The sequence below is a fragment of the Loxodonta africana genome, chromosome 26 (assembly GCF_030014295.1).
Source record: "Loxodonta africana isolate mLoxAfr1 chromosome 26, mLoxAfr1.hap2, whole genome shotgun sequence".
In the NCBI taxonomy this organism is placed as follows: domain Eukaryota; kingdom Metazoa; phylum Chordata; class Mammalia; order Proboscidea; family Elephantidae; genus Loxodonta; species Loxodonta africana.
The window spans coordinates 41939590-41967296 of record NC_087367.1 but is presented as its reverse complement, the minus strand read 5'-3'; the positions used below and the strand labels follow the sequence as shown (position 1 = coordinate 41967296).

At 37.0% G+C, this 27707-nt stretch overlaps 1 protein-coding gene across 5 annotated transcripts in view; it reads right to left on the bottom strand.

Annotated features, from left to right (window-relative positions):
* Positions 1–27707, bottom strand: part of STAG1 (STAG1 cohesin complex component) — a 519923-nt gene that overhangs the window by 99883 nt on the left and 392333 nt on the right. For all 5 annotated transcript variants that reach the window (XM_023538819.2, XM_064277281.1, XM_023538818.2 and 2 more), the window contains 2 exons: positions 24997–25111; positions 17578–17695 (listed from right to left, as the gene is read on the bottom strand). In XM_023538819.2, coding sequence (XP_023394587.1) covers positions 17578–17695; positions 24997–25111 — 233 coding nt within the window. The remainder of the gene's footprint in view (positions 1–17577; positions 17696–24996; positions 25112–27707) is intronic.

Sequence of the window (27707 nt, the reverse complement as noted above, 5' to 3'; positions counted from 1 at the left end):
AGGTAAGCAGTAGCACATGGGACACGGCTCACCACGTCTAGTGAGGCCGGTGGTGGCAAGTCTGCGAACACCTCTAGAGACGGTTGGAAGCAGCACTGGACCTGCCGAAGTTAAGTGCAAGTGTCTAACCTACTGCACGGGGCAAAATAACCCCTATCCTCCAGAGTTTCACAGCAGAGAAGTGCTTCCCTCCCCTCACCCACTCCCCACCCCGCTCTGCTCCGACACCAGTTTGGCAATATCCAACAATGGCTACGAACCCTAAGCCAGGAACCCAGGGCTATCTGTGCCCACTACAGTTACACAGCTTTAAAAAACACCACACCCCCTAAGCCAGGAACTCAGGGCAGGTTGGGAGGCCCTGCCCCTTCACCCAGCCACTGGCATAAGAGGTCTACAGACTTGCAGCACTCTTCACCCTTGTCTAGGCCTGTGTGGGCCAGTCCAACATCCCATGCCTTCATTAGCACAGAAGAGCAGGGCACACACCTGAAGCCCATTTTTAACTGCAGCAGCCAAGGCGGAGCTACAGATTTGTGACATTTGACATCAACCTGCTCCTTAAGCAGGGGCCTCACCCACCCACACCAGGGGACTGAAGGTTGGCAGTATCACCCACTCCATCGGGCCACCCACAACAGGGGTCTGAGAACAGTCCCTCTAGCCAACAGCACCAGGTGCCCAAGGACTGGATGCAATACCTCCCACTGTGTGCTCTAGAGGACAAGGACATGCCCTGTACCCAGGCACTGGGGACAGCCATCAGTCCCCTGTCTTGCCTCAAACATAGTCCCCTATGGCAGCCAGATACCTGTGCCTGAACTGAACACCCCTATGCAGCCATGCCTGGCCATCTAGGACCGTAGGTCAGAGTCTGCACCACACACTCACTGGCTGACAACCTGGACGCCTGTGCTCACAAACCTAGTAGGAGCTCTAACCACCTGGAGAATAGGACATGAGAGCTTCAAAGATACCAATAACCAAAGCAGCTCACATGCCCAGCTGACTTGGTCCTATCAAAAAAAACAAAAAGTTAGGACACAGTAAAGGAACATACAATGAATAAATATGACTTGTAATGCCTCAGAGACAACAGTCAATATCAAATCACATGAAAAAGCAGGTCAAGACAGCTCCAGCAAGCGATCAAAATAAAGAATTAGGGCACTCTCCAGAGAAAGATAAGGTAACGGAACTATATGAGACAGAATTCAAAAGACTAATATACTAATATTCAAAAGATCTCACCAAGAGATCAGGAAGGAAATCAGGCAAAACTCATACAAAACCAAGGAAAACAGATAATGCAATAGAGGAATTCAGGAAAACAACACAACAACAGAACGACAAATTTAACAAGCTGCTAGAAACCACAGAGAGACAACAATTAGAAATCCAAAAGATTAATGATAAAATTTCAAAATTAGATAACTCAATGGCAGGTGATAGAAGCAGAATTGAAGCAATGGCAGACAGAATTAGCGAGATTGGAGATAAATTCTTTGATGCCAGGTTTATGTGAGGAAAAATCAGAAAAAAAGAATTTTAAAAAGTTAACAAAGTCTAATAATTACGTGGGATTCTGTCAAGAAGAAACACGTACGAGTTACTGGAGTACCAGAACACGGGGGAATAACAGAAAACAAAGAGAACTTTTGAACATTTGCTGGCAGTAAGCTTCTGTGACATCATGAAAGACGAGAAGATATCTATCCAAGAAGCTCAGTGAACTACACACCAGGTAGATCCCCCTAAAAAGTCACCACAACATATCATAATCAAACTTGCAAAACCAAAGACATAGAGAGGCAAGGAATAAACAAAAAGTTACCTACAAAGGGGAACCAATAAGACCAAGATCTGACTAAGCAGAAACCATGCAGACAAAAAGGCAATGGGATGACATAATAAAGCCTTGAAGGAAAAAAATGCCAACAAAGAATTATATATCCATCAAAACTGTCTCTCAAATAAGTTGGTGAAATTAGACAAACAAAAGTTAAGGGAATTTGTAAAAACCAAACAAAAATTACAAAATATATTAAAAGGAGTCCTCTGGTTAGAGAACCAACGATATCAGACAATAATCTAACACTAGAACACAGGACAGATCAATCAGTTCTCAACTCAGATAGGTAAGTTGCAAGAAAAAAAGTAAAAGCTAAAAGACTGAAAATAGGGAACCAGAGACATCGATATGTAAACGATGACAACGGCAATATAAAAAAGATGGATTAAACAGTGTAGTCACAGAACTTCCATATGAAGAGGAAGTTACAGCAGTATCAAGAAATATAAAATCAATTTAAACTTAGAAAAACGGGCAAATTTGAAGGTAACCACAAAGGAAGCTAACAAAGCTACCCATCAAAATAAAAAAGAAGAAAAATACAAAGACTCACCAAACAAAAATTAACAATAATGAAAAAGATGAAGAGGAAATACATAAAGAAAAGTGACTCATATGGAGAGTAGCATCTGGGGTCTTAAAAGCTTGTGAGTGGCTGTCTAAGTTACTCCACTGGTCTCACCCTGTCGGGAGCAGGGGAGAATGAAGAAAACCAAAGATACAAGGGAAAGATTAATCCAAAGGACTAATGGGCCACCTACTACAACTTCCACCAGACTCAATCCAGCACAACTAGATGGTACCTGGCTAACACCACAGACTGCTCTGACAGGGATCACAATAGAGGGTCCTGGACAGAGTTGGAGAAATATGTAGAACAAAATTCTAACCTACAAAAAAAGACCAGACTTACTGGTATGACAGAGACTGGGGAAACCCAGAGAATATGGCTCCTGGACATTCTTTTAACTAGTTACTGAAATCACTACTGAGTTTCACCCTTCAACCAACGATTAGACAGGCCCATAAAATAAATAAATAATACATGTAGCTCAACCACATATAGGAGACTAAATGGTCACACGAGCCCAAGGACGAGGAAAAGAAGGCAGGATGGGACAGGAAAACTGGACAAATGAAAACGGGGAACCCAAAATAGAAAAGGAGAGTGTTGACATACCATGGGGTTGTTAACTGGTGTCATAAAATAACATGCGTACTAACTGTTCAATGAGAAACTAGTTTGTTCTGTAAACCTTCATCTAAAATACAAAAATAAATAAATAAATGAACAAAGACCAGATTTACTGGCCTGATGGAGACTGGAGAAACCCTGAGACTATGGCCCCAGGCACCTTTTTAACTCAAGTATATAGTCACTCCTGAGGTTTACACTTCAGCCAAAGACTAGACAAGCCCATAAAATAAACCAAGACTAAAGGGACACACCAGCCCTGAGGCAAGGACTAGAAGGCAGGAGGGGACAGGAAAGCTGGTAATAGGGAACTAAGGTCAAGAAGGGAGCGTACTGACATGTGGTGGGGTTGGTAATCAATGTCATAAAACAGTATGTGTACTATTTCATTTGAAGGTAGTTTGTTCCCTGAACCTTCACAGAAAGCACCAAAAAAAAAAAAAAAAAAAAAAAAGGTAGAGGAAGGGGAAAAAAACAGCTTTCAATTGCATCAGACCTGATATAGAAAAGTGTCTTGCAAAGAGTAAGTGCTAAAAAACCAAAAAACCAAACCCACTGCCATCAAGTCGATTCTGACTCATAGCGACCCTCAGGACAGGGTAGAACTGCCCCATAGAGTTTCCGGGGAGTGCCTGGTGGATTCGAGCTGCCGACCTTTTCGTTAGCAGACACAGCGCTTAACCACTACACCACCACGGTCCGAATAAGTACTAAAAAAAAAAAAAAAAAAGTACTAGCCAACTATAAATTTGATAATGCATAATTATCTTCATCCTCACAAAAGTGCTGATATCATTCTATTTTTTAATAAGAGCATAATGGTGTTAAATTTGAAAAGAAGGGGGAAAAAAAAAACAAATGAACAACTCAGCATAGAAAATTAAGTGAAACAAAGAAGCTGTCAACACCACAAAAAAATTAAAAAAATAAAATAAAATAAAAATGATAGCAGTAAATTCATCCTGTCAATAACGACACTGAATGTAAATGGACCAAATGCACCAATAGAGACAGAGAGTGGCAGAATGGATTAAAAAACACAATTCATCTATATGCTGCCTACAAGAGACATACCTTAGACTCAAAAACACAAACAAACTAAAACTCAAAATTTGGAAAAAAATATGTATCAAGCAAACAACAATCAAAAAGAAGCAGAAGTGACAATATTCATCTCTGACAAAATAGACTTAAGAACAAAATTCACCACAAAGGATAAGGAAGGACACCATATAATGATTAAAGGGTCAATACACCAGTGGGCATAAACATAATAAATATATAGGCACCCAATGACAGAGCTCCAAGATAGATAAAATAAACTATAAGAGCAATGAAAAGAGAAATAGACACTTCCATAACATTAGTAGGAGACTTCAATACACTGCTTTTGGTGAAAGACAGAACATCTAGAAAGAAATTCAATGAAGATACGGAAAATCCAAATGCCACGATCAATCAACTTGACCTCACAGACATACACAAAACAGTCCACCAAACAGCAGCCAAATATACATTCTTTTCTAACGTAAAAGGAACATTCTCTAGAAGAGACCATATTTTAGGCCATAAAGCAAGATTTAATAGAATCCAAAACATTAAAATATTACAAAGCATTTTTTCTGTTCATAATGCCATAAAATTAGAAATCAGTAACAGTAATACCATGGAAAAAAGAAAAATCAAATACATGGAAACTGAACACCTTGCTTAAAAATTACTGATTTATAGAAGAAATCAAGGACAGAATAAAGAAACTCATAAAAGCAAATAAGAACGAAAATACATCTTCCCAGAACCTTTGGGACTTAGCAAAAGCAGTGCTAAAAGGTCAATTTATAGCAATAAATGCATACATCCAAAAAGAAGGGCCTAAATCAAAACATTAACCCTACAACTTGAACAAGAGAGAGCAGCGAAAGAAGCCCTCAGGCACCAGAAGAAGGGAAATAATAAAGATTAGAGCTGAAATAAATGAAATAGAGAACAGAAAAACTACTGAACTTAACAAGACCAAAAGTTGTTTTTCTCAAATGATCAACAAAATCAACAACCAATGGCAAAAATGACAAAAGAAAAACTGAAAAGGAAGCAAATAACTGAAATAAGAAATGAAAGGGGTGATAACTGAAATAAAAAGGATCATAACAGAATACTATGAAAAATTGTACTCCAACAAATTTGAAAATCTAGAGGAAATGGACAAATTTCTAGAAACATACTACCTACCTAAACCAACACAAACCAAGGTAGACAAACTAAATAAACCTATAACAAGAGAAGCTATTGAAGAGGTATTAAAAAAAACCCCAACGTCAGCAAAATAGCCCTGGCCTGGACAGCTTCACTGGAGAATTCTACCAAATTTTCAGAGAAGAGCTAACATCAGTACTAATAAGGTATTTCAGAGCACTGAAAAGGACAGAATACTCCTGAACTCATTCTATGAAGCCACCATAACCTTGATACCAAAGCCAGGTAAAGATACCATACACACACAAAAAAATCATAGACCAATATCCCTCATCAACATAGACACAAAAATCCTCAATAAAATTCTAGTGAATAAAATTCAATAGCATATAAAAAAAAAAAATAAATTCATCATGACCAAGTGAGATTCATACCAGGTATACAGGGATGGTTCAACACTAGAAAATCAATCAATGTAATCCATCAAATAAATAAAGCAAAAGAACCACATGATCTTATCAATTGATGTAGAAAAGGCATTTGACAAAGTCCAACACCCATGCATGATAAAAACTCTCAGCAAAACAGGAACAGAAGGGAAACTCTTGAACATAATAAAGGGCATTTATACAAAGCCAACAGCCAACACCATTCTAAACTAAGAGAGTCTGAAAGTATTCCCCTTGAGAATGGGAACCAGACGAGGAGGCCCTTTATCACTACTCTTATTCAACATTGTGCTGGAGGTCCTAGCCAGAGCAATAAGGCAAGAAAAAGAAAGGGCTTCCAAATTGATAAGGAAGAAATAAAAGTGTTCCTATTTGCAGATGGTATGATCTTATACACAGAAAACCCCAAAGAATCCATAAGAAAACTACTGTAACTAATAGAAGATTTCAGCAAAGTATCAGGATACAAAATAAACACACAAAAATCAGTTGGATTCCTCTACACCCACAAAGAGAACTTCAAAAAGGAAATCACCAAATCAATACCATTTACAATAGCCCCCAAGAAGATAAAGTACCTAGGAATAAATCTAACCAGAGATGTAAAAGACCTAGACGAAGAAAACTACAAAACTCTACTGCAACAAACGAAAAGAGACCCACGTAAATGGAAAAACATATCTTGCTCATGGATAGAAGACTTAACATTGTGAAAATGTCAATTCTACCCAAAGCGATCTACAAATACAATGCAATTCTGATTCAAATTTCAACAGCATTTTTGAACAAGGTAGAGAAACAAATCACCAGCTTCATATGGAAAGGGAAGAGGTCCCAGATAAGGAAAGAATTACTGAAGAAGGACAAAGTGGGAGGCCTCACGCTACCTGATTTTAGAGCCTATTACACTGCCACAGTAGTCAAAACAGCCTGGTACTAGTACAACAACATACACGCAGGCCAATGGAACAGACTTGAGAACCCAGACGTAAATCCATCCACATATGGGCAACTGATATTTGACAAAAGCCCAAAGTCCATTAAATGAGGAAAAGACAGTCTCTTTAACAAATGATGCTAGCGCAAATGGATATCAATCTGCAAAAAAACAAAACAGGACCCATACCTCACAGCCTACACAATTTAACTAACTCAAAATGGATTAAAGACTAAAATGCATAATCTAAACGATAAAGATAATGGGAAAAAAATAGGGACAATGTTAGGAGAGCTAATGCATGGCATAAATAGTATACAAACCATAACTAACAAGGCACAAGCACCAGAAGAGAAACTAGAAAACCGGGAGCTCCTAAAAATCAAACACATGTGACTCACCAAAAGACTTCACCGAAAGAGTAAACAGACAACCTACAGGGTGGGAAAAAATTTTGGGCTACGACAGATCTGATAAGGGTCTAATCACAAAAATCTGCAAGATATTGCAACATCTCAACAACAAAAGACAAATAACCCAATTAAAAAATGGGCAAAGAATATGAACAACAGACACTTCACCAAAGAAAACATTCAGTCGGCTAACAGGCACATGAGGAAATGTTCACAATCACTAGCACTACAGAAATGCAAATAAAAACTACCATGAGACACCATCTCACCCCGGCAAATCTGACACTAATCCACAAAACACAAAATAACAAATGTTGGAAAGGTTTTGGAGAGACTGGAACTCTTACACACCATTGGGAATGTAAAATGATACAACCCCTTTGGAAAATGATACGGCAGTTCCTTAAAAAGCTAGAAATAGAAACACAGTACGATGCAGCAGTCCCACTCCTAGGAATATACCCAAGAGAAATAAAAGCTGCCACATGAATAGACATGCACACCCATGTTCACTGCAGCACTATTCACAATAGCAACAACACAGAAACAACCTAGGTGCTCATGAACAGACAAATGGATAAACAAATTATGGTACATACACACAATGGAATACTATAAAATGATAAAGAACAATGATGAATCCGTGAAACATCTCATGACATGAATGAACCTGGAGCACATTATGCTGAATTAAACAAGTCAGTCACAAAAGGACAAATATGTATGTGACCACTATTATAAGAACTCAAGACAAGGTTTAAGCACACAAAAAAAGTTTTCTTTGATGGTTACGATGGTGGGGTGGGAGAAGGAAGGGAAATCACTAACTAGACAGTAGACAAGGATCAACCTCGGTGAAGGAAATGAGAACACACAATAAAGGGGAAGTCATCACAACTGGACCAAACCAAAAGCACAGTAATTTCCTGTATACATCCAAACACTTTGAAGGACAGAGTAGCTGGGGCCTGGGGACCATAGTTTCGGGGGACATCTAGGTCAAGTATCATAACAATAAGTTTATTATGTAAATATTCTACATCCCACTCTAGTGAGTGGCGTCTGTGGTCTTAAAAGCTTGCAAGTGGTCATCTAAGATATATCTATTGGTCCCATGCCACTTGGAGCAAAGGAGAATGAAGAAAACCAAAGACACAAGAAAAATATTAGCCCAAAGGACTAAAGGACCAAAGGACCATATGAACCAGAGACCCCACCAGCCTGAGACCAGAAGAACTAGATCGTGCCTGGCTACTACCAATTACCGCTCTGACAGGGAACACGACAGAGAGCCCCAGACAGAGCAGGAAAAAATACAAAACTCAAATTCACATAAAAAGACGAGATTTAATGGTTAGACAGAGACTGGAGGAACCTCTGAAACTATGACCCCCTGGATGCGCTGTTAACCCTGAACTCAAACCATCCCTGAAGGCACTCTTTAGACAAAGATTAGATACGACTATGAAACAGAAAATAATACACATTAGGAATGTGCTTCTTAGTTCAATCAGATATGCGTGACTAAATGGGCAGCTCCTGTGCAAAAGCAGGATGAGAAGGCAGGAAGGGACAGGACCTGGTCAAACTGACATAGGAAACTCAGAGTAGAAAGGGGGGGTGTGCCGTCACATTGTGGGGATCTCAACAAATGTCACAAAACAATATGTGTATCAATTTTTGTATGAGAAATTAACCTGAGCTGTAAACTTTCACCTAAAGCACAATAAAAAAATAAAATTAAACAAAATATTTCCAGAGTTTTGACAGTATAAACTGCAGTAAAACATCATTAATACCTATAAAATTTAAAAGAAATATTTTTTTCTGTAGAATAAATTCCCAAGAAGGAGTAATGGTCAAAGGGAAAGAAAATCTTCACACCAACAAATTACAAAGGTTATTTACTACAATTCACACCCCTAACTGCAAGGACGACAATGTTTCATTCCTCATATACCTGCTAGCACTGGATATTATAAATCCCTTTATTTTTGGCCAATCCAGTAGTTGTTATTTTGCTTTTTCCTATCTATTAAACATCCACTAACAGCATTTGGCTGCTAACCAAAAGGTCGGCAGTTCCAGTCCATCAGCTGCTTCTTGCAAACCCTGCTGGGCAGTTCTACTCTGTCCTTTGGGTCGCTATGAGTCAGAAATGACTCAATCAGTGGCAACGGGTTTGGTTTTTTTGGTTTGTTTTATATACTAACTAATGAAGTGGAGTGTATTAGGAGCGTATTATCTTGTTCACTGGCTTAGTATCCTTTTTCTAAGATTATTCTATGTCTATTCTTTGAACATTTTTATGTTTTATTAATCACCCTATCTGTTTATGAGAGCTCTTGTATATTAGAGATAGTAATCTTTGTCATTTGAATGATGCAAGTATTTTCTCCTGGTTTGTCCTTTGTTGTAGACTCTTTATGGTGTCTTTTGACAGAAAGTGTTAATTTTTGTAAAGTCACATCTGTCACCTTCTGTTTTGTGGCTTCTGGGTTTCTTACAGTGCTTTCAAAATATCTCCTTATTCTGGAGATTATAGCAATATATTTTTCATTTTATTTTATTTTTATTTTTTACTTTATTTACACTTTTATATCTTTAACTGGCTGGCTTTTATTTTTGCCCACAGTATGAAGTATCAGCCAGTTTACTTCCACTGATGAATAGCCAATTATGCTTCCCCCATTGTTAAGTAAACCAGCTTTCCCCTTTGAATTAAAATGCCATTTTTAACTGTTTTAGGGCCCTCATATACACTTGGACCTATTTCTGGATTTATTTAGTTTTACTAATCTACCTATTTCTACAAGTTTTTTTTGTAACATAATTTACAGTTTTAATATAACTTAAGTCAACTACTTCAAATATTTAGTTGAACAAATTTCCCTTATCTAGTCCTTCTTCTAATTTTTTTTTTTGGTAAATTCGATAACTGTATTTCTATAATGCTAACAGCACACAATTTGTTACATGCATTTCCTAAACCTAAAAAAACAAAAAAGGCACTGTTAATGTAAGTATATGTGTAAGTGGTTTACATGATTAACTTGTTTTATCCTCGAAATAATCTCAAGAGATAAAAACATATCCTCACTTTACAGGTGAGGAAACTGATTCACAAAGAAATAACTTTTCAAAGCTCTCAGCTAGTACTAGAACCAAGATATGAATCCAGGTAGTCTGACTACAGAATTTATACTGTTAAGCACTAAGGTATACTGCCTTTTTACACAAGCTTGAAATTCTATATAAACTTTAAAATCATTTTGCTTAGTTCCCCTTGCCACCTCACTTCCCAGAGCTCTCACAAATATGCTGGAATTCTGACTGGTATGGTTAGAAAATTATATATTACACTGGGATAAGTGACATTTTTATAATCTTTTCAGTCAGGTGCATCTCTCTCCTCATTTTTGCTTTATGTCATTTAAAAAACATGATTTTTTCCCCAATTACGTTCTGTACTTCCTTCACTGAATTCAATCCTATGTAATTTTAAAGACAGGTTTTGAGACTAATCTGAATAGCTTAGTTTTGTCTCTCCCACTCTCCCTTTTTCTTTCTGTATATTAATTCATGTACTTCCCACATCTGTGAAAGACCAATAGACGTCAGTATTACAGAGAAAGAACTATAAATTCAAAGAAAAACAAAAACAAGCTATTAGAGTTTAAAAGCTTGCATTGATTATTTTATAATAAATTTAGTCAACAGCAACGAAAAGGCGAAGACATAACGTCCTTTATTGTGTACTAAAATTATCCTAGTATGGATGTGTATGTACCTTTTAATTCAGCCATTTTTTTTTGTTTTAACATTTTAAGTTGTCTTAACACATTAAAGAACTTCAGCTTTTCCATCTATACTCCCATGATCTAATCCCTAGTAATACAGAAAATACTGTTTCTGTTTATGATTCTAGAACTTCATCATTTTTCAAATTTGGCTGGAGATAAAGGAACTTCAAGGTTGTCTATGAACAAATCTAGTCCCACAGAAAGTGAGGAGAGTGAGATCAACTTATCTCAAGAATGGAAACAGTCTCCACTATTTACAAAAATCTGTATTATTGTTGAATAATAACCTTACAGTGTCCGATGCCATCTATTTTGTTGCCCTATAATCAAACATATCCACTTAGAAAATTTCCTTGAAAAATCAGATGCTAGGAAGACTCAAAAATAGTTGAAATTTAACCAAAGTTCCTTCTGGGATATGAGAGCAAAACCACTTAAAATTGAAGGCAAAGCAAGCCGTAAGCCAGAGACAAGCAAATAGCCACACTGATTGAAACAAATTCGCATCTGTTGATACTATGAATTATCAGATAACTACAAAACTTTCTAACTTTTTGGGAACCATCTTTGCATCATCTCCATTTCTTCACTATTGATTTTATTGTTATCACCTTGAACTCTGGTTTATCACTTTCTAACCACTGAAAACAAATTCTTTAAAGTGACCGTAGTCTTTGCATAGTCCTTTTTCTCCTCTGCAGTGTATGGTATTAGCTCCTTTGCACACCATTTTATTGAGCTTCTGTCGGACAGAATGGGGCCCTGGTGGTGCAGTGGTCAAGAGTTTGGCTGCTAACCAAAAGGCTGGCAGTTCTAATTCACCAACCGCTCCTTGGGAATCCTATGCGGGTAGTTCTACTCTGTCGTATAGGGTCGCTATGAGTCAGAATCAACTCGATGGCAACGGTTTTGGTTTGGGTTTATAGGATAGTATTATCTCTCTCTTTCTTTTTTATAGGTAGTTAATTAGCTGTCTCACTTGTTTCTCTTTTATTGCTTTTGTCCCTATTCACGGACAATCTTTAAAACTCAGCTGTGGGCTTTTCCTTCTTTATAATCTGTCTTCCTCTTTGATATTTTTACTATCATTTCCCACAGAAGCCACTGTATCAATTACCTAACTAGCCAGTCTGGTTTTTTGTCCTTTCCAAACCATGTTTACAAAAGGCATTTTCTTTTTTATTTTAATGTTATTTTACTTTAAATATATTTATAAGCAATATATTATAAAGATGTGGTGGTGGTGGTTGTGTGCCATCGAGTCAATTCCACCTCACAGAGACCCCATGTGACACCACAGAACTGTCATTCCTAAGCTATAGTTATTACAGAAGCAGGCTGCACGCCCTTCTCCCGAGGAGCCACTGAGTGGCTTCAAATTGCCAACCTTTCAGTTAACAGCTGAGCGCTTAGCTGTTGTGCCACCAGGGCTCCTTATTATACAGTGAAACTTGTGAGAGCTGGAACTTGATGGGACTGCATAGTTTTTTCAGGTCTTGAAAGTTTTCCTTCCTTTTTTTTTGTCCCCTATTGTCAGCTTTCCTGTCTCTTCCTGACTTCTAGTCCTTGCTCCTGGGCTGGTGTGCCCCTTTAATCTTGTTTTGTTTTATGGGCCTGTCCAATCTTTGGCTGAAGGGTGAACCTCAGGAGTGACTTCATTACTGAGATAAAAGGGTGTCCAGGGCCATACTCTTGGGGTTTCTCCAGTCTCTGTCAGACCACTGAGTCTGGTCTTTTTTTTTTTTTTTGAGTTAGAATTTTGTCCTCTCATTTTTCTCCAGCTCTGTCCGGGACCCTCTATTATGATCCCTGTCAGAGGTGCCAGTGGTGGCAGCCAGGCACCATCCTGCTGTGCTGGACTCAGTCCAGCAGAGACTGTAGTATTCATAGTCCCTCAGTCCCTTGGACCAATCTTTCCCATATCTTTGGTTTTCTTCATTCTCCCTTGCTCCCAATGGCATGATATCAGTGGAGTATCTTAGATGGCTGCCTATAAGCTTTTAACACCCCAGACGCAGGCAGGTGCCCTGGATCTAGTCTGTCTGCCCCTGGGTAGATCTGAGCTGTTTGAAGAGAAAGAGGTAAACACCAGGCTCCTGACAAGAGCAGGTGGAAAGCAGGGCAAAAAAAAAAAAAAAAAAAAAGACTCCAGATGCTACTCACCAAAGAAGAATGTATAACATTTTCTTTATAAACTATATTATGCCAATTGAGACAAATGTTCCCCGAGACCACGTTCCCAAGGGAGTTTGGATGTGTCCATGGAGCCTCCAGGGCCTTGTAATGGACAAGTTGTGCTGGCTTTCCCAGTATTGTGTACTGTCTTACCCTTCACCAAAGTTACTACTTATCTATTGCCTATTAAGTGTTTTTTCCTCCCATCCCTCCCCTGTAACTATCAAAGATTGTTTTCTTATTGTGTGTAAACCAAAAGGCATTTTCTTAAAATACGAACGGCATCACACCATTCCCTCTTTTAAAATTATTCCATGGCTCCCCAACGCACTTGTTGTTGGGTGCTGTTGAGTTGATTCTAACGCATGGTGACCCCATGTAACAGAGCAGACCTGCCCCATAGAGTTTTCTTGGCTGTAATCTTTATGGAAGCAGATCACCAGGTTTTTCTCTTTTGGAGCCGATGGGTGGTTTTGAACTGCCAACCCAAAATGTTCTGCACGATCTGGCTTCTGCTTGTATCTCTCCAATCTCATCTTATGCCACTGGTTCACTGTGCTCTAGCTATAGTAGCTCCTGGAACACAGCAAAATCATTCTTGCTTCAGACACTTTGCAACTAATATTTTCTCTATCTAGAGAGCCCCTATTCCCCCACTCCTTTTTAAATTCCAATTGCTAGTTTCTGTGTCTATTAGATTCTTGGATCATATGGCCTCTTCAAAAGGGTTTTCGAAGATGATTCAATCAAAAGATGGTCCCCTCCTCACTGTTATCCATCACAGACACTTACTATCCTTGAAATTATTTTGAATGTTTACTTGGTTTTGGTCTGCCTCCCCAGGTAGAATGTAAACTCCATATAGGCAGTGCACTGACCTTGTTTAATATTGTACCCTCAATACTTAGCATAATACTTGACATAGAGAAGGTGATCAATAAATATTTTTAAATTATAAATTAACTAATGATTCTCTGCCTTGAAGAATTCCATTTATCCACATCAACTGGATCACAGAATTTTAGCATTAGAAATGACCACAGATTATCTAGTCAAATGCCCTTATTTTATAAAGAAGCTGAGATCAGATAAGTTAAATGATTTGGTTTCGATCATGTTGTTATCTGGTGGCAGAGCTGTAACAAGTGCTCAGAACTTTACATTATACTACAAATTTGTTTATCCAGCAATTTGATTTCACTCCGGAATATAAAACAGTTGCTTAAAGATGCTGCAATGCAGTCTTAAGGCTACTGTGATATCAACCACTATTGGTAGTCTTTGGTAATGTGTCTATTTTCCCAAAATCTAGTCCTACATCTCAATTTCCTAGAATTTTCTCCACTGGAGTACCTATCACACTACACCTATCTATGATAGCTACAATAGCTTAATTGTTAATTAGTTTTAATAAATAACTAGTAGCATTTTTATCATAAAATGTAGTAAAATACTAGCACGGAACATTGATGTGACTGCCATCTTATGCCAAAGCTTATATGCAACAGAGCATGCATATGAACAAATGTATGAGAATATGTATGTCATGATGTATACAGACATTGTTCCGCACTTGTATGTCTAATTTCCCCGGCCGTGCTTAGTATTTTTACGCAAATAATGTGTACCTTCTATGTTTGTTTAACAACCCCACTCCCCACTCCATGAGGTATTTTCGTAAGTGCTCCTATGCCGTTTTTTACATGTTATCAGGAAAAAAAATTGGCAAAGCACACTTATAATAATACATCGTTGGAGGGAGGGCATGGGTGGCAAACAAATGTTGGAAGTGCGTGCTATCTGCATAAAAATATCGTGTATCTTAAAACTACGGTTTACTTTAAAGTTCTTCTCATCTTATAACTCACTTTCCTAGCCAAGACCAACCCAACCCAAATCCACCTCTTGACTGGAAACTGAAGAAGCCCAATGTCAACTAAATTCAAATGACAATGAAATATAACACCTAATAGTACAGAGTTATTTAATATGGTAAGTCCATCAAGAGCACCTTGATGACAGAAAACTCAGTAATTTAATTACTATTTACTGGTTTACACATCTTATTTAAGTCAGTAAAAAGTTAACAACAGCAAAGCATATCAACTTGGCTCTTTTTCCCTTAACTTATAACTCCTATCTCCTTGGAAATAACCTCACAGAGCATGGGGTGATATAGAGAAAGATGGCTTGTAACCAGAAAGAAGACGGTCTAACCAGCTCTGGTAATTTGTTAACCTCATGACCACAAGCAATGAAAGAAAAATGGATAGGAATTACCACTGAATACTATGCTAGGCCCTTTATTCCAGTGCTGATTGGGCAGTAAAGGTTAAAAGTGGAACTGATTTTATTGGGGAAGATAATAAAATTAGTTAGAAATAGTATGTATGAAGTCAGTGAACTTGGTAGGGACATGCATAAGTAAAATAACGGGGAGAAAACGCAGAATATACGTTCATTCTCTTGTGATCAAAAAAGTAAAGGGAACCCGGTGTACAACTGGAGTTTGACCTAAAGAGCAGAGGGCCCTTGTCAATTTGGTAACAGGGCCATCTTCATGCTAAGGATATTATGAAGGGGGGGGGGGGGGGGAAAAAAAAACCAGTAAACAAAAACCAGAAGTAGAGCAAAAGATAGTTCCACCTTGAAAGAAGGTCTAGGCAAAGTTTGGGGATGATTTCTGTCATAGATAAAATATGAAATCATGCTAAGTTTAAAAGAGATATTTTCAAAGAGTTTGCTGGAACACATCTGGGTATGATGCATATGTACATAGTACCAGTTAGCATCACTGCTTAGAACACTGAGGGATGCTCATTCTTCAGGTGAACTTGGGATGCAATCAATTTAGGCAGTCAACTGCAGAGGATGGCTCTTCTTTTCTAATTATACCCGAGAGTTGAACCACACAGGGGGGTATAGTAAGCAGAAAAGGGAATCAACACTATACCATCTCATTTAATTCTCACAATAACTACATAAGGTATGTAAGGAAAATAATCCCTATGTTATACAGAAAAGTAAACTATGGGTTAGAAAAAATGAGGACATTAGTCACAAGGGACAGATTTTAAAATCTGAATCCATATTTCTTTTGATTCTGAAGTCCATGTTCAGTCCACTATGAATCTCGTATCAATACTTATATCCAGTACTATTATACGAATTAAATGAAGCATCAATTCTTTAAAGCACTACTGGGGGACAGTTTGGAAACCTAGCTATAAAAAAAAAAAAAGCTATAGATAGAGGAAAAAGCATTTCTAGTCCTAAGAAACTAATAGTACGTATAAAGTTCCAGAATATGTGTTTATTAAGCATAGATATATATATACATAGCTGCCACCAAGTCGACTCTGACTCATGGTGATCTTACGTACAACAGAACAAAACCTGCCCAGTCCTGTGTCATCTTTGCAATCCCCAGCATGTTCGAGTCCATCGTTGTGGTCACTGTGCCAATCCATCTTACCAAGGGTTTCCCTTGCCCTCACTGGCCCACCACTTCACCAAACACCTTCTCCAGTGATTGATCCCTCCTGATGACATGTCCAAAGCGAGTGAGTCGGACAGTGTTCTGCTGTGATCCATATGGTTTTCATTGGCTAATTTTTAGAAATAAATCACCAGCCCTTTCTTCCAAGTCTGTCTTAACCCAGAAGCTCTGCTGAAACCTGTAGACCATGGCTGACCCTGCTGATATTTGAAATACCGGTGGCATAATTTCTAGCATCATAGCAACACGTAAGCCACCACAGTACAACGAACTGACAGATGGGTGGTGGATATTAAGTATACATATCCACTTTCCTGTACATTTTACTATGCAAAGTATAATAACATGTGCACGTCAGAAATTATTACATAGCTATTATTTCCACCTGTTTCTAATGTAAATTATTCTAATGTAAATTATCTAATTTACATTGATTTTCTGATTTTAAGATTATATGACAAAAGGGGACAGTAGGGTCTAATGAAATCCTTGTGTGTCACAGGCTTTTCCAAGTTCACGTATAATTATAGTAAAAACATTCCAGATACACAATTTCTATTACATTAAGTACATTATTATTTCACGTCTCACATCAGCACAAAAAAAGTCTGAATATTACATTGCAATAATAAAGATTAAAAAAAAAAAAAAAAACTCCATGGCACAGCAGCAGTCTTAATCTGGAAAGATGTTATCAGCTATTAAGATATCCTTACATGTTACGAGAAACAAATTGCTCTCTTTGCAAAAATACACATAGCATATTTGCATATACTCATTTTTAAGAAATAATCTACACCAAACCAAAAAAACGAAACCCAATGCCGTTGAGTCAATTTTGACTCATAGTGACCCTATAGGACAGAGTAGAACCGCCCCGCAGAGTTTCCAAGGAGCACCTGGCAGATTTGAACTGCTGACCTCTTGGTTAGCAGCCGTAGTACTTAACAACTATGCCACCAGGGTTTCCATAATCTACATTAAAAAAAAAACCACATAGCATAGTATAATTACCAACAAAACCCAAAACAATATGTAAATCAACTTGTCAAACACTGTACCTTCTTCTCCTTGAACAGGTTCTTCTAATAACAACTCTGTCATACATTCCCAGTCTTTCAACAATTCTTGAGAGCTCTCCCACAAACTGTCCACCAGGTAGGCTGCATGTTCATGTAACTAAAAATAACAAATCAAATATGACTAAAGAATGTTTAAGGAATAAGCTACTAATATTTTGAGTTAATAAAGTGCTTTCTTCAGAATTAAAATGACTTGATCTCAATGATTTCAAGAGCCACTAAGAGAATAATATATTTGTATTCCACTGTCGATTATGCAGATGTAATATTCAGAATCAATTAGCTTTTTAAACATTTACAATAGTGAGGTTAAGGATATCCTAGTCTAACCACATCATTTATAGATGAGGATGTGAAAGTAAAGCTAGTTAGTAGAATTCCTGAAACCAGAAACTGGATCTAGATTACTTCTTACTACTCTTGGTTGTTCCTTTGTAATTATCACTTTTTTAGAGGAAATTACTTACTTTCTAGAATTCTATTTGAAACTCTGGTACCAGCCAATCCCTCCTTCCTTCACATCTATCTCATCTTAGTCAAGGTCTAAAATTGTCAAGGTAAGTTTGTCAAGGTGAGTTTCTGCATCTGTTCGCTTTTCTAATCTCATTTCCATTTGACTCAAATTCTCCACTACCATGCCCCTCTTTATTGCTCATTATTCTCTAGATAATTCCCCTCGAAACCCATTTACCCACAGTAAACAAACACCCTTAAGCTCCTCATCACACACTTTATGCAATACTCTCTACCTCTGTCATTAAGCTCTGAAGAATATTACTCCCATGAAGCTTTTTAAGGAAGGTAAGTGGAGAAGGTGTTGGCATCGTTCCAGTTCTTAAATGTTGCTAACAATGAACTTCTCCATCCAAGGTATGGATGGTCACCTTTTAGATCTACTGGTTATTCACTGATACCTTGGCACATTTGACACTTGAGTTGGTTTTCCTCCTCACTCCTAATTTTACCATTATGGTTAACTTTGATATGCATTTGCATGACCTATTCAACGCTTTGCCATCTACCTCCTTAATTTTTCATTTCCACATCTCACACCCTGGTTCCTGAATTGTTCAGGAAAACCATACACACACCCGTACCACACGCTATCCCAGTGACTTCTGGTAAAGCCAAAGTAGATAATACCGATAAGCACCTCTACTTGGAAAGAACAGGGGCAAAGGTGTGCAGCAAGACACCTTCAAATGCTCCAAAGTTCTGAAAAACTATTCCTACACAACCAGTAACATTCCAACAGTGACACAACTGGTGCAGTAAGAGTCCAATACTGACACAAGTGGCACACAACAATAATACCTAGTGTCAAAGAAGAAAAGGAGCAGAAAACAGAAAAACAAAATGTTTCAAAACTGCTGTAAAAACTAAAACCTATACTGAACATCAAGATTCTGTGACTAAACAGCCCTGGTGGCACAGTGGTTAAGTGTTTGGCTGCTAATCTAAAGGCTGGCAGTTAGAATCTACCAGCTGCTTCTTGGGAACTCTATGGGGCAGTTCTACCCTTTCCTATAGGGTTGCTATGAGTCTGAATCACCTTGACAGCAAATGGGTTTTGGTTAAGGTGCAACGGTTAAGTGCCAAAAAGTCAGCGGCTCGAACCTATCAGCCACTGGTGGAAAGGAAGATATGGCAATCTGTTTCTATAAAGATCATAGCCTTGGAACACTATGGGGCAGTTGTACTCTGTCCTACAGGGTCACTATGAGTCGGAACTGACCTGATGGCAATGGGTTTTTTTTTTTTTTGGTGGTTATTTAAAGGTGTATATAGCTATTTTTTATTTATTTTAACCTCAAATGACCATCTGTCTTTTAATAAAGCATTTTTTATTTATATTTTATTTATATTTACTGGGATTATTCCTGACATCTTATATTTTCCTTAAGCTTCACAGCCATAGTATTTACACTCAGCTCCCAAGTTTTTCTGATTTATTTGCTCACCAATGTTTCTTATACTTTTTGTTTTCTTTATTTTTCATTTTGCTAGAAAACACACTCAAGTAACACTCTGTGCATAGAATGTATGGGTAGTAAACTTTCTGACTGCATGTCCTTTGATTAGTGCCTTCCCTCCATTCTTTGTTCTGTTTATAGAGCTCCTACCAGATAATAATACAATAAATAATTTCTGAATCTGTTTCCTTGTCTCTTAATTTCTCTCTCATACTTTTCATTTCTTTCTTCTTTTGCACTGCTCTCTGGAACAAAATCCCTTAGTTTGCTCTCTAGCCAACTAAACAGATATTTGGGTGGATCCATTCAGGCTACTTACTAATTTTCCACCTTGAATTTTGGGAATTTTGTTTTTGCTTTCTAAGAATTCTCTTCCTCCTCCGTAATAGCCTCTTCTTAAAATTGGGAGTATTAGCTAAAAATTTTCATCAATTAGTTGGATTTTGTGCCTCTTTTTCATGGTAGTTATTTTTTACAAAAATTTTACTGATATTGGTTGCCAGTTCCTATCTGTTCTAAGAATCTAGAATGAAGAATATTGGTAGCTAGAATCCTTCCTTGATTCTGACTTCCTGGATTTTGCAGGGAAGTGGAAAGAGGGCATTTATAATTGAGCAGACTTTTCCTCTAAGATGTAAGTACACAATTTGTCTTTTGAATGCAAAAGTTTCCTCTTTCTCTAAAAAAGTGGCCATAAATTATCTGTGACATTCAGTACCTTGCTTCTCAGACTCATTTGTCCACCTCTCAAATGGCTGGACCAGCAGCTCTAAAGTGAGGAATAGGCTCAGTTAAAGGGTAGCTACTTAATTACTACCTATACGTTACTCCTTTCACCACCTCTGCTGCTCTGATCTTTGGTATACGTCATGGTTCTACCAGAAAATTCCAGTTAAAAAAAGAAACTTTTTATATTTTTGGTTTACTGGGTTATGGGTTACTCAGGTCTAAGGGATTTCTTGGGTCTTTTTCCATTTACTTTATACCTTTCAAAAGTCCTCACTATTCTGGTGGGCTGATAAGATCTCTTTCATCTTCCTTAGCCTGAGGTTTTCAGCTGGATGAGTTGATGATGCAATTTAGTAGTGTAATTCCATTAACAGTGGCATTCTTAATGAATGACTTTTCCAGGCCACATTAAAATTTAGCTCTGCCATGTTGTCATTATTCCTACCAGAAATTTTGCATGTGTGCTAGCCAATTTTCTTAAATGTAGAGGATGACTTCTTTGACAATTTCCTCATCTTTCTGGCTGTAAGGGGCTCAGTACACTGTCTTCTGTTAATAATAACAAGCTGTTGTTTTAAATTCAATATGTATACCAGAAGGGCAGGGTAGTGTGTTGGCCATTTTCCGTGATCAGGGTTTCAAATTCAATAATATTAGCAACAATAATCAGTACAATATGGTCAAGTCAGGGGTTGGCTTGACATAATGTTTATTATACAGTCTTTGTGTCTTGAGGCATCAGTGATGGCCATAGAACTTGCAAGTCTCAAGTTTTTACCAAAATACCAGGTAAATCAATGTTTAAGAGAAAATAAAAAATTCTAAAATAGCCAGTAAGGGGTAAAAGGTTATAATCACCTTTCAGACACTTTATACCAAGGATCTTTTATGGAGAATCAAAGCAGAAGCTGTAAGAAAAAAGGCCTTGGAGCATTTTAAATGGCTGTAGAAAAAGCCTCTAAGATTAAAAAGGAACCAGAATACAAAAAAATGAGAGAAAAATGAATTTTCTAAAAATGATTTTTGGTGTCACGATTTATAAAAACAGTTTTAAAATCAGGTACCCACATGACATTCTTTGTACTTTTCAGATCTAAATGAACAAAAATGGGTAACTCTTTAATGGATAGCCACTATATGGTAAATGACTAATTATAATTAAATTAAAATTTATTTATAAATTATATATAACATACAAACTAAAATCATATTTATATCTAGGTGGATTTTACCCTGCTAGATTTAAGTATAATTTAGAGGCATTACACTACACTTGTATATTAGACAAACCAATGTCACGTTCTTGGTGATGTTAATTACAATTTTCTGTGTGGATTCTGATTCATCTTCAACTGACTTTAAGGTTGCTGCTAATATTTCAGCTCAAGTTTTCTCTGCCTGCTAACCCTTCATCAAAGAGTTAAATACACTAAAGAATTTCACTGTGTAATGGAACCTTTTATGAAAAATCATTTATAATGCAAATAATCATCCCAAGTTATTAAGTCTAAAATTTCTAAATACTCTTATATTGAGTTTTCACCTCTCCTAAAATATCAGTCATTGATGAATCCTGAAGAACTTATAAAAACAAAAAAATTATCATTCATTTCCCAGGAATGAATACTAGAGGAAGATTTCTTGGATATATCAATAATGTGACTGTCAATTCTCTGTCTTAAATGACTGTTACAATTAGACTCATAATTCCACAAACCAAAAGGGGGGGTGGTCATAATTCATAGTTTGTCCAGGGCTGTCCTGGGTTATGTTTGTTGCCTTGGAATAATCAATAGTGTCCTTTTCACTCCAAAAAGCATTACAGTTTGTTAAATAAATTATTTGGTCATACTACTTATGGAGGGAGACCTGGTAGAGCAATGGTTAAGAACTCAGCTGCTAACCAAAAGGTCAGCAGTTTGAATTTACAGGGGAATCTAGGCTCTTCGCATTCAAATATCATTTCTCATATCATTTGGTATGCATCTAAAATATACAAGGTATTCTGTTAGCTGAGACCAATGAATGCTGTAAAGGTTGTGATGACTTAAAAATGTCACTTTTTTTAAAAAAAAAAAAAGAAAATTAATAGCCAGTTTAGGAAGATCTTTTAATCTCTATTATTTCATCTGTAATTTATATGCAAAAGGAGGCTACTCCGTGAACTATAAGACCTCTTTCAATTCAATGTTTTATAATTCTATCATTAAAATTTTACTATTTCATATCCAGAAAAATGAAGACGACTAATAATCAGTTCAGTTAATCTGTAATTAATCTATAACATGGACTCACTCTATGATTTCTAAGGTCTTTTTTAAGTCAGTAGATTGTAAGTCTACTACTAAAATATTACTAATAAACACGTGCTGAAGGAAAACAAAGAGGAACTTGGGGTAGGACACCATTTGAATTCCATCAAACTATATTAAGCGCTCTGTTTCAGGTGAAAAAATCAAACCAAACCCACTGCCATGGAGTCAATTCTGGCTCATAGTGACCCTACAGGGAAACCCTGGTGGCGTAGTGGCTAAGTGCTACGGCTGCTAACCAAGAGGTCAGCAGTTCGAATCTGCCAGGCGCTCCTTGGAAACTCTATGGGGCAGTTCTACTCTGTCCTATAGGGTCGCTATGAGTCGGGATCGACTTGACGGCAGTTGGTTTTTTTTTTTTTTTGGTTTCAGGTGAGGTGTGGCTGGACTAGTACAACTGAATAAGGCAGATGTTGGCAAAAAATGTTTCTTATGAAACAAGAGACCATAAATGCCAATATAATGACCAGGAATCAACTAAAAAAAAAAAAAAAAACTAGAAACCTTAAATATGATCTGCAGTTGTTTCTGAAGCTGGCAAGAATGCCATGCATAAGTATTGGGAAAATACATTTTAATGCTCTTCTAACACTTCAGCAAGTAGCAGCAAACACAGGAATATGGTAATACCATTGAAAATAGGACAGTAATAAACATTACAAATTACTGTTTTTAAAAGAAGATGAAATGGCTTGAAACTAAGTACCTGTGTGTGTCTTTCTTGAAAGAAATAAACTTAACCAATCATAAAGAAAAGTATCCAGGCTTTTTTCCTTCAATTAATAACCAAATTCCATTTATTCCCTAAACTTTTTGGACAATAGTTTGTAATAGCTTTTGCATGTCTTGCTCACCCTCTTAATTTTTGAAAAGTTGTGGTTGCTATGAAAGTCATTTTTTCTCAAAGGGCTTGAATATACATCTGTGGTATTTAATGTTTTAGCTTAGAAATCCACACAGGCATTTTGCATTTAACTTTACAATACACCCACACTTATTCTGATAAGAAAATAATATTTTAAATACTACTCAAAGTGTAGTTCCTTAGATTAGAATCATAAGCATCGCCTTGGAGCTTGTTAGAAACGCAGAATTTCAAGCCCCACCCTAGAGCGACTGAATCAGAATTGTCATTTTGTTCAAGATCTGCAGGTGATTTGTATGCTCATCTAAAACACTGCTTTCATATACATTCTTTCCTCAAATATAACTCTCAAGCTGATTTTCTCTCTGACTTGACTCTTTCCCTATTTATTCTCAACTCTATTAAAAAATAATAGCGGCAACTCTTTCACCATTTTTCTTCCCTGCTTTGCCCTCCACTGGCTCAGTTTTCACTTCTCTGTGATTTTAATTTTCATATAGGTTGCTTGCCTCTCTTCCTCATTCCTACAGTTCTTTTAGCACTCTGAAACTTGAGTCTTCATAGCATCTTTTGTTTCTTGTCTTCTCTAACATTCAAACACAAACTCAAAATACTTTTTTCCCCAAATTAAATTGACAGTTCCATATTTCTAGATTTTCTGCATTTCCTTTGCAATTCTGTCTCCATTCTTTTCTAAACCAGTTTATTTATTGAGACTCTTTAGGTTTAGATTATCATTCCCCTTAATGTCAGGAAATACAGTATTAACATCAAGGAATATTTAGGTGGGCAAAGCAAAGTTCAGCTGCAAAACAGATTCTGATAGTTAATATATCATGAATGCTAATTAAAAAACTGTTTAAGTGAAAACTGAGTACGCCACATGGAAGTACAACTATGGAGCTTGTAAGGATGCCGTCGAGTAATAGCAACCCTACAGGACAGAGTAGAACTGCCCCACAGAGTTTCCAAGAAGCGTCTGGTGAATTCGAACTGCCAGCCTTTTGGTTAACAGATGTAGCTCTTAACCACTACGCCACCGGGAATTTCATGGAGCTTGCACAACTATTAACTAAAACATTTAAATTCATATTTTTCTATTTCCTTCCTAAAGAATATAATTTTCAAACAAGATAGAACTGAATAATGGTTTTAATACCTTGAGAACTTTCACAAATTGTTTAAATAATCTAATTTAAAAACTACAAATGCAAATTTAGGAAAAACAAAAAGCAACAATAAAAAATGTATTCAGTACTGCAGTATCTTAAAATTTGAAAAACTGTTGCCTTATCTTCAGTGTTGATCCATACCTGCATATTCATTCACAACTTCCTCCCACAAAAGGTAGGGTACTGATTCCATCATCAGGCAATTAATGAAAACACTTTTATAAGGAACAGACTTATTTTAATTTGATTGAAAAATACCAATCAATTATAATGAGTTAACTGACAATTTTATTTAATATGTATATAATACAAAAAACAAAATAAGGAGTTATGGTAAATATGTTTACCTCACTTTCAAGAAAGAAAAGAACCAGCATCCTAATGAGGTTCCCATTTGGACTGTTCCTTCCCCTCCTCTTTGCCAATGCTTCTTCTGCTTGTGGGTCATGTCTGCTGAATAGTCTGGAAATAATAAGAGCATTACAAATGTACATGGATATGAATTTCAGTCTTTTTCTTCACTATGCAAATTTTTCAATATTAAAAGAAAAGAAACAATATTAGCGATCATCTTACTGATCTATTGCAACACAACAAACATGAAACTAACATTCTGTAGGTCGAAAGTGGGTATCAACTATTTCATACAGTTCAACAACATCTAAAATATAAAAGGAAGCTTTTGTTTTTACTGATAATCAATGTTCAAATATTTCTGAAAAATATAAGCACTGTTATTATTCTGTATTACCTTCTAGTGAAAATATACTTTTTAAATAAACTGTATTAAAAAATGAGTTCTATATTCTTTAATGATTTCACAATCAAGTGATTATCGTTAACCACATGTTCCATCAATAACTAAAAATTCACTTTTAATCATGATTACCTCTTGCATTCTTTTCCACTTACAGCCTACTACCTAAAAACACTCCTTAATAAGCCAAGCATATTCAGTAAAATGAAAATAACACTAAATTTATCAAAATGTTATCATGTGACAAAAGTTCTAGAGTATGGCAAAGAAATTGTCTGGAATTTTAATTTTCTAAATGGATTTATTTCAACAGAACTTAAGGAATTTACTTCTATAAATTCATTATAAACATATACAGGTAAATATGTATGTATGTTTTCAATCCAGGTTAGGTGCTGGGAAATCAACTATGAAAAAGACACCCAAGATTTCTACCTTCACTGAGCTCTAATTAACTCAAAAAATTTTTATTTTAAGTCCATTAATTCTATTTCCAGGCATCAGTCTAAGTTACCGGGATATAGCAATGAACAAAGACGAAATTCCTGTTGTCATGGGGCTTTGACTCTAGTTGATGGAGATAAACAGTACATAAATATACACTACCACAGGTATTACAAAGAAACATAAGGAAATAGGGACAGAGCTCTAAGAGTGTGTTAGTTTAGATATGAGAGGCCTCTCATATGACAGGCTAAATAACTACATATAATAATTTCATGTGACATAAAAATAAAACAATCTCATACAGAAAATGAATATAGAGAAGTTAAGTTTTTTGAGAGGTGACGGGGAGGCATATGGGGAAGCTAAAAGATTTATCTTGAAGCTATATCTGTATGGCTTAAGGGAAGGCTGTATTTACTTGGGCGGCTATGTGGGGGGCAACAGAAAATATGGGGGTTCTAAATGGAAATGTACTGATATGGATAATCTCATTCACTGGGTAAGATATTGAGAAATTACTTTCAATTTTCAGTATTAAAAAGTAGCATTTTAGATGACACAGTAAAATATTTATTTTAGATATAGCTTATTATCTTTTGGATGTTTAAGATTGTGTGTAGTTTACTAAAGAGACTACAAAAGAGATTACATGTGTGTATTTTTAAGCTTAATCATGACATTCCTGGGACTACTTTATAGCCTCCTAATAAGACAAAGTTCCCACAGTGTTTTGCTAAAAATCATGTTTCCTTTGTTGGGCTTTCTCTCCCCCCAACTTTGCTACTGAATCTTGCTTTTGCTTAGAGGTTACATGTAAACCCTACCGCATCTTCGTAGTATGATTAACAATGCTGTTGACATAACTTGAATGAACTCCCTACTTGTAAACCCCTTTAAAAGTAACTTGCCTGTCTGTCCTTGGCAAGCAGTCTTGGCAGCAGCAACTCTGACTGACTCCTTGTACAGTGAAATAAAGGTGCCTTTTCTGTTCTCTCACCTCAGTCTCTCGTTTATTGGCCAATACGAGTCATGCTGAACAAGAACCTGGGATTTCCACCAGGTACCATTTCTGGTGAGCCTGCCAGGAGCCATCTGCTCGGTTCTTGAGGTAGCACAAAAAACAGACTGGCCCCAATGTCTGGCACCACCAAGAGATTTCTCCTGGAGACCTTAGAACAGCTCTAAAAGTTGATTCCCCTGAGACCCACATGATGGCTCTGTGGGAGACATGAAACGTGTTTAGGTTGTTTGGTAAGTACCTAGATAAGGCCTTAAAAGAGTTCCAAGAAGCAGGAGAAACTGACCACCGAGGACATTAAGAATCTGTAGTTATCTGGTAAATAACAGGGTAATTCCTAGGTAAGGCCTTAAAAGAGTCCCAAAACACGAGAAGAACTGAATGCTGAAGACATAAAAGGCTCAGGTATCTGTTACTTGGTGCACTGGATTAGATTGTGTGAGTGTATAAATGTTTGTATCCAGAAAATGGAGAATGTTCAAGGGATCCCAGGACGCGGCTCACTAAGATGTATCTTTCAGAACTGGGAACAGAGACTTGGCTTGTCCCTTTCCTACTTTAGCCTCATTAAATATATGCCGAGTAAAACCTTTATTTTTGCTTTACTCAACTCTGCGGTGTTTTCACCCTACAAGAGTTGCTGGTATAGTTGTTAAAAGGACTCTAAAACCATAAATCCAGTGGACCTTGAGGAGACCTGGACTGTGGAACAAAAGCCGACAAAAAAAATGGAGGTCCTATCTCCTGGACCCATGCCTTGGTACTCTGTGTCCCTTCAACACCGAGGTAAGTGCTCTCAAAAGTGAGCCTTGCTTATTCATTTTCTGTTCTCTTTC